The sequence below is a fragment of the Ranitomeya imitator genome, chromosome 4, assembly GCF_032444005.1.
Source record: "Ranitomeya imitator isolate aRanImi1 chromosome 4, aRanImi1.pri, whole genome shotgun sequence".
Taxonomy (NCBI): Eukaryota; Metazoa; Chordata; class Amphibia; order Anura; family Dendrobatidae; genus Ranitomeya; species Ranitomeya imitator.
Window position 1 is genome coordinate 723,211,082 of NC_091285.1, and position 16,313 is coordinate 723,227,394.

The 16,313-nt window shown below is 51.0% G+C and overlaps 1 protein-coding gene across 1 annotated transcript in view; it reads right to left on the reverse strand.

Annotated features, from left to right (window-relative positions):
* The window catches only part of DVL2 (dishevelled segment polarity protein 2), a 33,453-nt gene extending 26,814 nt beyond the window's left edge, over positions 1–6,639 (reverse strand). The window contains exons 1-2 of the mRNA XM_069767627.1: positions 6,394–6,639; positions 3,425–3,494 (exon numbers count right to left, since the gene is read on the reverse strand). Of these exons, the coding sequence (XP_069623728.1) occupies positions 3,425–3,494; positions 6,394–6,554 (231 nt within the window). The 5' untranslated portion in view covers positions 6,555–6,639. The remainder of the gene's footprint in view (positions 1–3,424; positions 3,495–6,393) is intronic.
* Between the last annotated feature and the right edge of the window lie 9,674 nt (positions 6,640–16,313).

Consider the following 16,313-nt stretch of genomic DNA (forward strand, 5'->3'; position numbering starts at 1 on the left):
GCGGTGAGTTATCTAGGTAGGAGATTGAGCAGAGGCGGGTGAAAACCAGGTCCAGGGATTTACCGTCTGTGTGTCTCAGAGGTTGAGAGCTGTGAGAGGCCGAGAGAAGTGGTTAGGCTACGTTCACATTAGCGTTGCGCCGCTGTTGCGTCGGCGACGCAGCGGCGACGCAGCGGCGACGCGCCCCTATGTTTAACATAGGGGACGCGTGCGTTTTTTGGGTGGCGTTTTTCGCCACGTGCGTCGTTTCCGACGCTAGCGTCGGACGCAAGAAAATGCAACAAGTTGCATTTTCTGTGCGTCCGATTTTCGTCAAAAACGACGCACGCGTCGCAAAACGCGCGCGTTTTTGCGCGCGTTTGCGCGCGTTTTTCCGTGCGTCGCGCGTTGCGTCGCCGACGCAGGGCGGCGCAACGCTAATGTGAACGTAGCCTTAGTGATAGAAGCTGGGATGTAGATGTGGAAGTGGGGCTGTTAATGGGGATATTGAAGTCTCCCAGGATAAGGGTTGGGAGTTCTGAGGACATGAAGTGCAGCAGCCAGGCAGAGAAGTGGTCCAGGAAGTGGGATGGTGAGCCTGGGGGCCGGTATATGACCGCTACTCTGAGGGAGAGGGGACGAAAGAGCCTGATGGTGTGGACCTCAAAAGAAGGTAATGAGAGTGATGGAACAGGGGGGATGACCTGGAAAGTGCATTGTGGGGACAGGAGTATGCCAACTCCACCACCAGGTCTGTTTGTGGGCCTCAGGGAATGTGAGAATTGTAAGCCACCATGGGAAATGGCCGCAGGGGAGACAGTGTCAGAATCCTGAATCCAGGTTTCCGTGAGGGCCAACAGATTCAGAGAGTTTTTCAGAAAGTAATTGTGTAGGAAAAGAAGCTTGTTGCATACAGACCGTGGATTCCAAAGGGCAGAATTAAAAGAAGGAGATGAAGGAGGGCAAATAATATTAGTAAGATTATTAAGGTTTCGATGTGAGGTAGGGTAGGGGTTGAGGTTGGTGGATGGTGGACCGGTGTTTGGGGAGATGTCCCCTGATATCAGCAGGAGTAGGAACATGAAAAGCAAATAGCTTTTGGAATTGAATGAAGTTTTTTGTGGTGTGTTTGGGCAACATGGGCTGCGGTTTTTCAGGAAGGTGAGAAGTGCATGGGAGCTGTACATGGGACATGGAAGGAGAGAGGAGCTGATGTAAATGAGTCGTGGTGGAGGGGGGATTGGGCGGTGTAAGTGGACTGTAAGGGAACATAGGAGGATAGGAATAAAGCACATGGATAGCAATCCCACCGCACCCCCCCAAGAGCAAGAGCAATCCCACCGCACCCCCGACAGCCAGAGCCGGAGCAATCCCACCGCACCCCCGACAGCCACAGCCGGAGCAATCCCACCGCACCCCCGACAGCCACAGCCGGAGCAATCCCACCGCACCCCCGACAGCCACAGCCGGAGCAATCCCACCGCACCCCCGACAGCCACAGCCGGAGCAATCCCACCGCACCCCCGACAGCCACAGCAATCCCACCGCACCCACGACAGCCACAGCCGGAGCAATCCCACCGCACCCCCGACAGCCACAGCAAACCCACCGCACCCCCGACAGCCACAGCCGGAGCAATCCCACCGCACCCCCGACAGCCACAGCAATCCCACCGCACCCACGACAGCCACAGCCGGAGCAATCCCACCGCACCCCCGACAGCCACAGCAATCCCACCGCACCCCCGACAGCCACAGCCGGAGCAATCCCACCGCACCCCCGACAGCCACAGCTGGAGCAATCTCACCGCACCCCCGACAGCCACAGCAATCCCACCGCACCCACGACAGCCACAGCCGGAGCAATCCCACCGCACCCCCGACAGCCACAGCAATCCCACCGCACCCCCGACAGCCACAGCCATCCCACCGCACCCCCGACAGCCACAGCTGGAGCAATCTCACCGCACCCCCGACAGCCACAGCAATCCCACCGCACCCCCGACAGCCACAGCTGGAGCAATCTCACCGCACCCCCGACAGCCACAGCAATCCCACCGCACCCACGACAGCCACAGCCGGAGCAATCCCACCGCACCCCCGACAGCCACAGCCGGAGCAATCCCACCGCACCCCCGACAGCCACAGCCGGAGCAATCCCACCGCACCCACGACAGCCACAGCAATCCCACCGCACCCCCGACAGCCACAGCAATCCCACCGCACCCACGATCCCACCGCACCCCCGACAGCCACAGCCGGAGCAATCCCACCGCACCCCCGACAGCCACAGCCGGAGCAATCGCACCGCACCCTCGACAGCCACAGCAATCCCACCGCACCCACGACAGCCACAGCCGGAGCAATCCCACCGCACCCCCGACAGCCACAGCCGGAGCAATCCCACCGCACCCCCGACAGCCACAGCAATCCCACCGCACCCCCGACAGCCACAGCAATCCCACCGCACCCCCGACAGCCAGAGCCGGAGCAATCCCACCGCACCCCCGACAGCCACAGCAATCCCACCGCACCCCCGACAGCCACAGCCGGAGCAATCCCACCGCACCCCCGACAGCCACAGCTGGAGCAATCTCACCGCACCCCCGACAGCCACAGCAATCCCACCGCACCCACGACAGCCACAGCCGGAGCAATCCCACCGCACCCCCGACAGCCACAGCAATCCCACCGCACCCCCGACAGCCACAGCCATCCCACCGCACCCCCGACAGCCACAGCTGGAGCAATCTCACCGCACCCCCGACAGCCACAGCAATCCCACCGCACCCCCGACAGCCACAGCTGGAGCAATCTCACCGCACCCCCGACAGCCACAGCAATCCCACCGCACCCACGACAGCCACAGCCGGAGCAATCCCACCGCACCCCCGACAGCCACAGCCGGAGCAATCCCACCGCACCCCCGACAGCCACAGCCGGAGCAATCCCACCGCACCCACGACAGCCACAGCAATCCCACCGCACCCCCGACAGCCACAGCAATCCCACCGCACCCACGACAGCCACAGCCGGAGCAATCCCACCGCACCCACGACAGCCACAGCCGGAGCAATCCCACCGCACCCCCGACAGCCACAGCAATCCCACCGCACCCCCGACAGCCACAGCCGGAGCAATCCCACCGCACCCCCGACAGCCACAGCCGGAGCAATCCCACCGCACCCCCGACAGCCACAGCCGGAGCAATCGCACCGCACCCTCGACAGCCACAGCAATCCCACCGCACCCACGACAGCCACAGCCGGAGCAATCCCACCGCACCCCCGACAGCCACAGCCGGAGCAATCCCACCGCACCCCCGACAGCCACAGCCGGAGCAATCCCACCGCACCCCCGACAGCCACAGCCGGAGCAATCCCACCGCACCCCCGACAGCCACAGCTGGAGAAATTTCACCACATAGATGTCTCCAGCACACTTACCCACGATACTACACGACCATTGAAACACGGCAGCTTAGCATTATCATCCGAGATCTCCTCCTTCACCACCCTACAGGGGCACAGAGAAAGCATCAAAAGATGGCTGCCAAGGGGGCGGAGCCACCATGTCACCAGGCAAACACCAGACATCAAATCAACATGAAGGGGGAAGGAGGAGGGGTGAGGGGGAAATAGGAGGAGGGGTGAGGGGGAAGGAGGAGGGGTGAGGGGGAAGGAGGAGGGGTGAGGGGGAAGGAGGAGGGGTGAGGGGGAAGGAGGAGGGGTGAGGGGGAAGGGTGAGGGGGAAGGAGGAGGGGTGAGGGGGAAGGAGGAGGGGTGAGGGGGAAGGAGGAGGGGTGAGGGGGAAGGAGGAGGGGTGAGGGGGAAGGGTGAGGGGGAAGGAGGAGGGGTGAGGGGGAAGGGTGAGGGGGAAGGAGGAGGGGTGAGGTGGGAGGGGGAAGGAGGAGGGGTGAGGTGGGAGGGGGAAGGAGGAGGGGTGAGGTGGGAGGGGGAAGGAGGAGGGGGAAGGAGGAGGGGTGAGGTGGGAGGGGGAAGGAGGAGGGGTGAGGTGGGAGGGGGAAGGAGGAGGGGTGAGGTGGGAGGGGGAAGGAGGAGGGGGAAGGAGGAGGGGTGAGGTGGGAGGGGGAAGGAGGAGGAGTGAGGTGGGAGGGGGAAGGGGGAGGGGGAAGGAGGAGGGGTGAGGTGGGAGGGGGAAGGAGGAGGGGTGAGGTGGGAGGGGGAAGGAGGAGGTGTGAGGTGGGAGGGGGAAGGAGGAGGGGTGAGGTGGGAGGGGGAAGGAGGAGGGGTGAGGTGGGAGGGGGAAGGAGGAGGGGTGAGGTGGGAGGGGGAAGGAGGAGGGGGAAGGAGGAGGGGTGAGGTGGAAGGGTGAGGTGGGAGGGGGAAGGGTGAGGTGGGAGGGGGAAGGGTGAGGTGGGAGGGGGAAGGAGGAGGTGGGAGGGGGAAGGAGGAGGTGGGAGGGGGAAGGAGGAGGTGGGAGGGGGAAGGAGGAGGTGGGAGGGGGAAGGAGGAGGTGGGAGGGGGAAGGAGGAGGTGGGAGGGGGAAGGAGGAGGTGGGAGGGGGAAGGAGGAGGTGGGAGGGGGAAGGAGGAGGTGGGAGGGGGAAGGAGGAGGTGGGAGGTGGGAGGGGGAAGGAGGAGGGGTGAGGTGGGAGGGGGAAGGAGGAGGGGTGAGGTGGGAGGGGGAAGGAGGAGGGGGAAGGAGGAGGGGTGAGGTGGGAGGGGGAAGGAGGAGTGGTGAGGTGGGAGGGGGAAGGAGGAGGGGTGAGGGGGAAGGAGGAGGGGTGAGGTGGGAGGGGGAAGGAGGAGGGGTGAGGTGGGAGGGGGAAGGAGGAGGGGTGAGGTGGGAGGGGGAAGGAGGAGGGGTGAGGTGGGAGGGGGAAGGAGGAGGGGTGAGGTGGGAGGGGGAAGGAGGAGGGGTGAGGTGGGAGGGGGGAGGGAGGAGGGGTGAGGTGGGAGGGGGAAGGAGGAGGGGTGAGGTGGGAGGGGGAAGGAGGAGGGGTGAGGTGGGAGGGGGAAGGAGGAGGGAAGGCGGAGGGGTGAGGTGGGAGGGGGAAGGAGGAGGGGTGAGGTGGCGGAGGAGGGTGAGTGGGAGGGGGAAGGAGGAGGGGTGAGGTGGGAGGGGGAAGGAGGAGGGGTGAGGTGGGAGGGGGAAGGAGGAGGGGTGAGGTGGGAGGGGGAAGGAGGAGGGGTGAGGTGGGAGGGGGAAGGAGGAGGGGTGAGGTGGGAGGGGGAAGGAGGAGGGGTGAGGGGGAAGGAGGAGGGGTGAGGTGGGAGGGGGAAGGAGGAGGGGTGAGGTGAGAGGGGGAAGGAGGAGGGGTGAGGTGGGAGGGGGAAGGAGGAGGGGTGAGGTGGGAGGGGGAAGGAGGAGGGGTGAGGTGGGAGGGGGAAGGAGGAGGGGTGAGGGGGAAGGAGGAGGGGTGAGGGGGAAGGAGGAGGGGTGAGGGGGAAGGAGGAGGGGTGAGGGGGAAGGAGGAGGGGTGAGGTGGAAGGAGGAGGGGTGAGGTGGGAGGGGGAAGGAGGAGGGGTGAGGTGGGAGGGGGAAGGAGGAGGGGTGAGGTGGGAGGGGGAAGGAGGAGGGGTGAGGTGGGAGGGGGAAGGAGGAGGGGTGAGGTGGGAGGGGGAAGGAGGAGGGGTGAGGTGGGAGGGGGAAGGAGGAGGGGTGAGGTGGGAGGGGGAAGGAGGAGGGGTGAGGTGGGAGGGGGAAGGAGGAGGGGTGAGGTGGGAGGGGGAAGGAGGAGGGGTGAGGTGGGAGGGGGAAGGAGGAGGGGTGAGGTGGGAGGGGGAAGGAGGAGGGGTGAGGTGGGAGGGGGAAGGGAGGGAGGGGGAAGGAGGAGGGGTGAGGTGGGAGGGGGAAGGAGGAGGGGTGAGGTGGGAGGGGGAAGGAGGAGGGGTGAGGTGGGAGGGGGAAGGAGGAGGGGTGAGGTGGGAGGAGGGGTGAGGTGGGAGGGGGAAGGAGGAGGGGTGAGGGGGAAGGAGGAGGGGTGAGGGGGAAGGAGGAGGGGGAAGGAGGAGGGGTGAGGTGGGAGGGGGAAGGAGGAGGGGTGAGGTGGGAGGGGGAAGGAGGAGGGGTGAGGTGGGAGGGGGAAGGAGGAGGGGTGAGGTGGGAGGGGGAAGGAGGAGGGGTGAGGTGGGAGGGGGAAGGAGGAGGGGTGAGGTGGGAGGGGGAAGGAGGAGGGGTGAGGTGGGAGGGGGAAGGAGGAGGGGGAAGGAGGAGGGGTGAGGTGGGAGGGGGAAGGAGGAGGGGTGAGGTGGGAGGAGGGGTGAGGTGGGAGGAGGGGTGAGGAGGGAGGAGGGGGAAGGAGGAGGGGTGAGGAGGGAGGAGGGGGAAGGAGGAGGGGTGAGGGGGGTGGGAAGGAGGTATACAGGCGGTACATAGATGGTGTAGGGCGGTATATAGAGGGTGTGGGGGGATACAGCGGTCGGTTGGGGAGACGTCAGCGGTTCCGGTACCCGAAGTCCTGGTCCATGGCTTTGAAGAAATACTTCGCGTGTCCCCGTCCCAGCGCCGCCTTGAAGTCCCGCAGGCGGATGTCGGAGGCCGGCACGGGCACCTTCACCAGGTACGGCGTCTCCTCCTCGTCCAGGTGGTAGATCACCTTGGTCTCCGCCATCGTGCGGCCTAGAGGAGCCCAAAGCCGCGGACTCGAGTACCTGCAGCAGCGCCGCGTCCGGGGAACTACGTCTGACGTCACAGCGTACACGCTGGAGGAAGGGAAAGCACGCAGCAAGCACGCCCCCTCACAGCTAACCCCGCCCCCTCACAGCTAACTCCGCCTCCGTGCACTGCAGGGATCCACCCACCGCGCTGACGGCTGTGTGAAGAGAAATGTCCGCCCACAACATTGAAGCCACGCCCACAGAGAAACACGCCCACTGCACACTGCCCCGTATAATAACTGTACCGTCCTCATATAATATACCCCCAGTATCTGTACCGTCCTCATATAATATACCCCAGTATCTGTACTGTCCTCATATAATATACCCCAGTATCTGTACTGTCCTCATATAATATACCCCCAGTATCTGTACCGTCCTCATATAATATACCCCAGTATCTGTACCGTCCTCATATAATATACCCCCAGTATCTGTACTGTCCTCATATAATATACCCCAGTATCTGTACCGTCCTCATATAATATACCCCCAGTATCTGTACTGTCCTCATATAATATACCCCAGTATCTGTACCGTCCTCATATAATATACCCCAGTATCTGTACTGTCCTCATATAATATACCCCAGTATCTGTACTGTCCTCATATAATATACCCCAGTATCTGTACCGTCCTCATATAATATACCCCAGTATCTGTACTGTCCTCATATAATATACCCCAGTATCTGTACCGTAGTCATATATACCCCAGTATCTGTACCGTCCTCATATAATATACCCCCAGTATCTGTACCGTCCTCATATAATATACCCCAGTATCTGTACCGTCCTCATATAATATACCCCCAGTATCTGTACCGTCCTCATATAATATACCCCCAGTATCTGTACGTCCTCATATAATATACCCCAGTATCTGTACCGTCCTCATATAATATACCCCCAGTATCTGTACCGTCCTCATATAATATACCCCAGTATCTGTACCGTCCTCATATAATATACCCCAGTATCTGTACCGTCCTCATATAATATACCCCAGTATCTGTACCTGTCCTCATATAATATACCCCAGTATCTGTACTGTCCTCATATAATATACCCCAGTATCTGTACCGTCCTCATATAATATACCCCAGTATCTGTACCGTCCTCATAATATACCCCAGTATCTGTACCGTCCTCATATAATATACCCCCAGTATCTGTACCGTCCTCATATAATATACCCCCAGTATCTGTACCGTCCTCATATAATATACCCCAGTATCTGTACCTGTCCTCATATAATATACCCCAGTATCTGTACCTGTCCTCATATAATATACCCCCAGTATCTGTACCTGTCCTCATATAATATACCCCCAGTATCTGTACCGTCCTCATATAATATACCCCAGTATCTGTACCGTCCTCATATAATATACCCCCAGTATCTGTACCGTCCTCATATAATATACCCCAGTATCTGTACCGTCCTCATATAATATACCCCAGTATCTGTACTGTCCTCATATAATATACCCCAGTATCTGTACCTGTCCTCATATAATATACCCCAGTATCTGTACCGTCCTCATAATATACCCCAGTATCTGTACCGTCCTCATATAATATACCCCAGTATCTGTACCGTCCTCATATAATATACCCCCAGTATCTGTACCGTCCTCATATAATATACCCCAGTATCTGTACCGTCCTCATATAATATACCCCAGTATCTGTACCGTCCTCATATAATATACCCCAGTATCTGTACCGTCCTCATATAATATACCCCAGTATCTGTACCGTCCTCATAATATACCCCAGTATCTGTACCGTCCTCATATAATATACCCCAGTATCTGTATATAATATACCCCAGTATCTGTACCGTCCTCATAATATACCCCAGTATCTGTACCGTCCTCATATAATATACCCCAGTATCTGTATATAATATACCCCAGTATCTGTACCGTCCTCATATAATATACCCCAGTATCTGTACCGTCCTCATATAATATACCCCCAGTATCTGTACCGTCCTCATATAATATACCCCAGTATCTGTACCGTCCTCATATAATATACCCCAGTATCTGTACCGTCCTCATATAATATACCCCCAGTATCTGTACCGTCCTCATATAATATACCCCAGTATCTGTACCGTCCTCATATAATATACCCCAGTATCTGTACCGTCCTCATATAATATACCCCAGTATCTGTACTGTCCTCATATAATATACCCCCAGTATCTGTACCGTCCTCATATAATATACCCCAGTATCTGTACCGTCCTCATATAATATACCCCAGTATCTGTACTGTCCTCATATAATATACCCCAGTATCTGTACCGTCCTCATATAATATACCCCAGTATCTGTACCGTCCTCATATAATATACCCCAGTATCTGTACCGTCCTCATATAATATACCCCAGTATCTGTACTGTCCTCATATAATATACCCCAGTATCTGTACCGTCCTCATATAATATACCCCAGTATCTGTACCGTCCTCATATAATATACCCCAGTATCTGTACTGTCCTCATATAATATACCCCAGTATCTGTACCGTCCTCATATAATATACCCCAGTATCTGTACTGTCCTCATATAATATACCCCAGTATCTGCACCGTCCTCATATAATATACCCCAGTATCTGTACCGTCCTCATATAATATACCCCAGTATCTGTACTGTCCTCATATAATATACCCCAGTATCTGTACCGTCCTCATATAATATACCCCAGTATCTGTACTGTCCTCATATAATATACCCCAGTATCTGTACCGTCCTCATATAATATACCCCAGTATCTGTACTGTCCTCATATAATATACCCCAGTATCTGTACCGTCCTCATATAATATACCCCAGTATCTGTACCGTCCTCATATAATATACCCCAGTATCTGTACTGTCCTCATATAATATACCCCAGTATCTGTACCGTCCTCATATAATATACCCCAGTATCTGTACTGTCCTCATATAATATACCCCAGTATCTGTACCGTCCTCATATAATATACCCCAGTATCTGTACCGTCCTCATATAATATACCCCAGTATCTGTACTGTCCTCATATAATATACCCCAGTATCTGTACCGTCCTCATATAATATACCCCAGTATCTGTACTGTCCTCATATAATATACCCCAGTATCTGCACCGTCCTCATATAATATACCCCAGTATCTGTACCGTCCTCATATAATATACCCCAGTATCTGTACCGTCCTCATATAATATACCCCCAGTATCTGTACCGTCCTCATATAATATACCCCAGTATCTGTACTGTCCTCATATAATATACCCCAGTATCTGTACTGTCCTCATATAATATACCCCAGTATCTGTACCGTCCTCATATAATATACCCCAGTATCTGTACTGTCCTCATATAATATACCCCAGTATCTGTACTGTCCTCATATAATATACCCCAGTATCTGTACCGTCCTCATATAATATACCCCAGTATCTGTACTGTCCTCATATAATATACCCCAGTATCTGCACCGTCCTCATATAATATACCCCAGTATCTGTACCGTCCTCATATAATATACCCCAGTATCTGTACTGTCCTCATATAATATACCCCAGTATCTGCACCGTCCTCATATAATATACCCCAGTATCTGTACCGTCCTCATATAATATACCCCAGTATCTGTACCGTCCTCATATAATATACCCCAGTATCTGTACCGTCCTCATATAATATACCCCAGTATCTGTACCGTCCTCATATAATATACCCCAGTATCTGTACTGTCCTCATATAATATACCCCAGTATCTGCACCGTCCTCATATAATATACCCCAGTATCTGTACCGTCCTCATATAATATACCCCAGTATCTGTACCGTCCTCATATAATATACCCCAGTATCTGTACCGTCCTCATATAATATATCCCAGTATCTGTACCGTCCTCATATAATATACCCCAGTATCTGTACCGTCCTCATATAATATACCCCAGTATCTGTACCGTCCTCATATAATATACCCCAGTATCTGTACCGTCCTCATATAATATACCCCAGTATCTGTACTGTCCTCATATAATATACCCCAGTATCTGTACTGTCCTCATATAATATACCCCAGTATCTGTACCGTCCTCATATAATATACCCCAGTATCTGTACCGTCCTCATATAATATACCCCAGTATCTGTACCGTCCTCATATAATATACCCCAGTATCTGTACCGTCCTCATATAATATACCCCAGTATCTGTACCGTCCTCATATAATATACCCCAGTATCTGTACTGTCCTCATATAATATACCCCAGTATCTGCACCGTCCTCATATAATATACCCCAGTATCTGTACCGTCCTCATATAATATACCCCAGTATCTGTACTGTCCTCATAATATACCCTGTATCTGTACCGTCCTCATATAATATACCCCAGTATCTGTACCGTCCTCATAATATACCCCAGTATCTGTACCGTCCTCATATAATATACCCCAGTATCTGTACTGTCCTCATATAATATACCCCAGTATCTGTACTGTCCTCATATAATATACCCCAGTATCTGTACCGTCCTCATATAATATACCCCAGTATCTGTACTGTCCTCATAATATACCCTGTATCTGTACCGTCCTCATATAATATACCCCAGTATCTGTACCGTCCTCATATAATATACCCCAGTATCTGTACCGTCCTCATATAATATACCCCAGTATCTGTACTGTCCTCATATAATATACCCCAGTATCTGTACCGTCCTCATATAATATACCCCCAGTATCTGTACTGTCCTCATATAATATACCCCAGTATCTGTACCGTCCTCATATAATATACCCCAGTATCTGTACCGTCCTCATATAATATACCCCAGTATCTGTACCGTCCTCATATAATATACCCCAGTATCTGTACCGTCCTCATATAATATACCCCAGTATCTGTACCGTCCTCATATAATATACCCCAGTATCTGTACTGTCCTCATATAATATACCCCAGTATCTGTACCGTCCTCATATAATATACCCCAGTATCTGTACCGTCCTCATATAATATACCCCAGTATCTGTACTGTCCTCATATAATATACCCCAGTATCTGTACCGTCCTCATATAATATACCCCAGTATCTGTACTGTCCTCATATAATATACCCCAGTATCTGTACCGTCCTCATATAATATACCCCCAGTATCTGTACCGTCCTCATATAATATACCCCAGTATCTGTACCGTCCTCATATAATATACCCCAGTATCTGTACCGTCCTCATATAATATACCCTGTATCTGTACCGTCCTCATATAATATACCCCAGTATCTGTACCGTCCTCATAATATACCCCAGTATCTGTACCGTCCTCATATAATATACCCCAGTATCTGTACTGTCCTCATATAATATACCCCAGTATCTGTACCGTCCTCATATAATATACCCCAGTATCTGTACTGTCCTCATAATATACCCTGTATCTGTACCGTCCTCATATAATATACCCCAGTATCTGTACCGTCCTCATATAATATACCCCAGTATCTGTACCGTCCTCATATAATATACCCCAGTATCTGTACTGTCCTCATATAATATACCCCAGTATCTGTACCGTCCTCATATAATATACCCCCAGTATCTGTACTGTCCTCATATAATATACCCCAGTATCTGTACCGTCCTCATATAATATACCCCAGTATCTGTACCGTCCTCATATAATATACCCCAGTATCTGTACCGTCCTCATATAATATACCCCAGTATCTGTACCGTCCTCATATAATATACCCCAGTATCTGTACCGTCCTCATATAATATACCCCAGTATCTGTACTGTCCTCATATAATATACCCCAGTATCTGTACTGTCCTCATATAATATACCCCAGTATCTGTACCGTCCTCATATAATATACCCCAGTATCTGTACCGTCCTCATATAATATACCCCAGTATCTGTACTGTCCTCATATAATATACCCCAGTATCTGTACCGTCCTCATATAATATACCCCAGTATCTGTACTGTCCTCATATAATATACCCCAGTATCTGTACCGTCCTCATATAATATACCCCCAGTATCTGTACCGTCCTCATATAATATACCCCAGTATCTGTACCGTCCTCATATAATATACCCCAGTATCTGTACCGTCCTCATATAATATACCCCAGTATCTGTACCGTCCTCATATAATATACCCCAGTATCTGTACCGTCCTCATATAATATACCCCAGTATCTGTACTGTCCTCATATAATATACCCCAGTATCTGTACCGTCCTCATATAATATACCCCAGTATCTGTACCGTCCTCATATAATATACCCCAGTATCTGTACCGTCCTCATATAATATACCCCAGTATCTGTACCGTCCTCATATAATATACCCCAGTATCTGTACCGTCCTCATATAATATACCCCAGTATCTGTACTGTCCTCATATAATATACCCCAGTATCTGTACCGTCCTCATATAATATACCCCCAGTATCTGTACTGTCCTCATATAATATAATGGAGAAATCACCAACCACACAACTGAAGAACCGATATCAAATCTTTGTAGAGGATGAAGATGGCACACCTAAGAATGAAGCAATACCAGCAAGCAAAAAAGAAAAGGGCACACAGCAACAAGTGACAGCAAAAAGTACAGCCAAGAAGCAACGAAGAGTGGTGGTGGTGGGAGACTCACTACTGAGAGGCACCGAAGCAGCCATCTGCAGACCGGACATAACTGCAAGAGAAGTATGCTGCCTTCCAGGTGCGATGATCAAGGATGTGACCGATAGGATACCAAAGCTCTTCAGCTCCAAGGACGTCCACCCATTTCTTCTGATACATGTTGGCACCAATGACACGGCAAGGAAGGACCTACCGACAATCTGCAAGGACTTTGAAGAGTTGGGGAAGAAAGTAAAGGAACTGGATGCACAGGTAGTTTTTTCTTCTATCCTTCCAGTAGACGGGCATGGCACCAGGAGATGGAACAGGATCCTTGATGCAAACAACTGGCTAAGACGATGGTGCAGACAACAAGGATTTGGATTCCTGGACCACGGTGTGAATTACTGGTATGATGGACTCCTCGCCAGAGACGGACTACACCTCAACAAACCTGGTAAACACACATTCGCCAGAAGACTCGCTACACTCATCAGGAGGGCGTTAAACTAGAAGAAGAGGGGACGGGAAGAAAAACATTAGACTCGAACAAAGACGACCCAGGAAAACATACTCAGAAGGGAGGTAAGAACATTTCTAAAACAATCCACAGTGAGGAGATTGGAACAAAACAAAATCCTCTAAACTGCATGCTCGCAAACGCCAGAAGCCTGACAAACAAGATGGAAGAACTAGAAGCAGAAATATCTACAGGTAACTTTGACATAGTGGGAATAACCGAGACATGGTTAGATGAAAGCTATGACTGGGCAGTTAACTTACAGGGTTACAGTCTGTTTAGAAAGGATCGTAAAAATCGGAGAGGAGGAGGGGTTTGTCTCTATGTAAAGTCTTGTCTAAAGTCCACTTTAAGGGAGGATATTAGCGAAGGGAATGAGGATGTCGAGTCCATATGGGTTGAAATTCATGGAGGGAAAAATGGTAACAAAATTCTCATTGGGGTCTGTTACAAACCCCCAAATATAACAGAAAGCATGGAAAGTCTACTTCTAAAGCAGATAGATGAAGCTGCAACCCATAATGAGGTCCTGGTTATGGGGGACTTTAACTACCCGGATATTAACTGGGAAACAGAAACCTGTGAAACCCATAAAGGCAACAGGTTTCTGCTAATAACCAAGAAAAATTATCTTTCACAATTGGTGCAGAATCCAACCAGAGGAGCAGCACTTTTAGACCTAATACTATCTAATAGACCTGACAGAATAACAAATCTGCAGGTGGTTGGGCATTTAGGAAATAGCGACCACAAAATTGTGCAGTTTCACCTGTCTTTCACTAGGGGGACTTGTCAGGGAGTCACAAAAACATTGAACTTTAGGAAGGCAAAGTTTGACCAGCTTAGAGATGCCCTTAATCTGGTAGACTGGGACAATATCCTCAGAAATGAGAATACAGATAATAAATGGGAAATGTTTAAGAACATCCTAAATAGGCAGTGTAAGCGGTTTATACCTTGGGGGAATAAAAGGACTAGAAATAGGAAAAACCCAATGTGGCTAAACAAAGAAGTAAGACAGGCAATTAACCGTAAAAAGAAAGCATTTGCACTACTAAAGCAGGATGGCACCATTGAAGCTCTAAAAAACTATAGGGAGAAAAATACTTTATCTAAAAAACTAATTAAAGCTGCCAAAAAGGAAACAGAGAAGCACATTGCTAAGGAGAGTAAAACTAATCCCAAACTGTTCTTCAACTATATCAATAGTAAAAGAATAAAAACTGAAAATGTAGGCCCCTTAAAAAATAGTGAGGAAAGAATGGTTGTAGATGACGAGGAAAAAGCTAACATATTAAACACCTTCTTCTCCACGGTATTCACGGTGGAAAATGAAATGCTAGGTGAAATCCCAAGAAACAATGAAAACCCTATATTAAGGGTCACCAATCTAACCCAAGAAGAGGTGCGAAACCGGCTAAATAAGATTAAAATAGATAAATCTCCGGGTCCGGATGGCATACACCCACGAGTACTAAGAGAACTAAGTAATGTAATAGATAAACCATTATTTCTTATTTTTAGGGACTCTATAGCGACAGGGTCTGTTCCGCAGGACTGGCGCATAGCAAATGTGGTGCCAATATTCAAAAAGGGCTCTAAAAGTGAACCTGGAAATTATAGGCCAGTAAGTCTAACCTCTATTGTTGGTAAAATATTTGAAGGGTTTCTGAGGGATGTTATTCTGGATTATCTCAATGAGAATAACTGTTTAACTCCATATCAGCACGGGTTTATGAGAAATCGCTCCTGTCAAACCAATCTAATCAGTTTTTATGAAGAGGTAAGCTATAGGCTGGACCACGGTGAGTCATTGGACGTGGTATATCTCGATTTTTCCAAAGCGTTTGATACCGTGCCGCACAAGAGGTTGGTACACAAAATGAGAATGCTTGGTCTGGGGGAAAATGTGTGTAAATGGGTTAGTAACTGGCTTAGTGATAGAAAGCAGAGGGTGGTTATAAATGGTATAGTCTCTAACTGGGTCGCTGTGACCAGTGGGGTACCGCAGGGGTCAGTATTGGGACCTGTTCTCTTCAACATATTCATTAATGATCTGGTAGAAGGTTTACACAGTAAAATATCGATATTTGCAGATGATACAAAACTATGTAAAGCAGTTAATACAAGAGAAGATAGTATTCTGCTACAGATGGATCTGGATAAGTTGGAAACTTGGGCTGAAAGGTGGCAGATGAGGTTTAACAATGATAAATGTAAGGTTATACACATGGGAAGAGGGAATCAATATCACCATTACACACTGAACGGGAAACCACTGGGTAAATCTGACAGGGAGAAGGACTTGGGGATCCTAGTTAATGATAAACTTACCTGGAGCAGCCAGTGCCAGGCAGCAGCTGCCAAGGCAAACAGGATCATGGGGTGCATTAAAAGAGGTCTGGATACACATGATGAGAGCATTATACTGCCTCTGTACAAATCCCTAGTTAGACCGCACATGGAGTACTGTGTCCAGTTTTGGGCACCGGTGCTCAGGAAGGATATAATGGAACTAGAGAGAG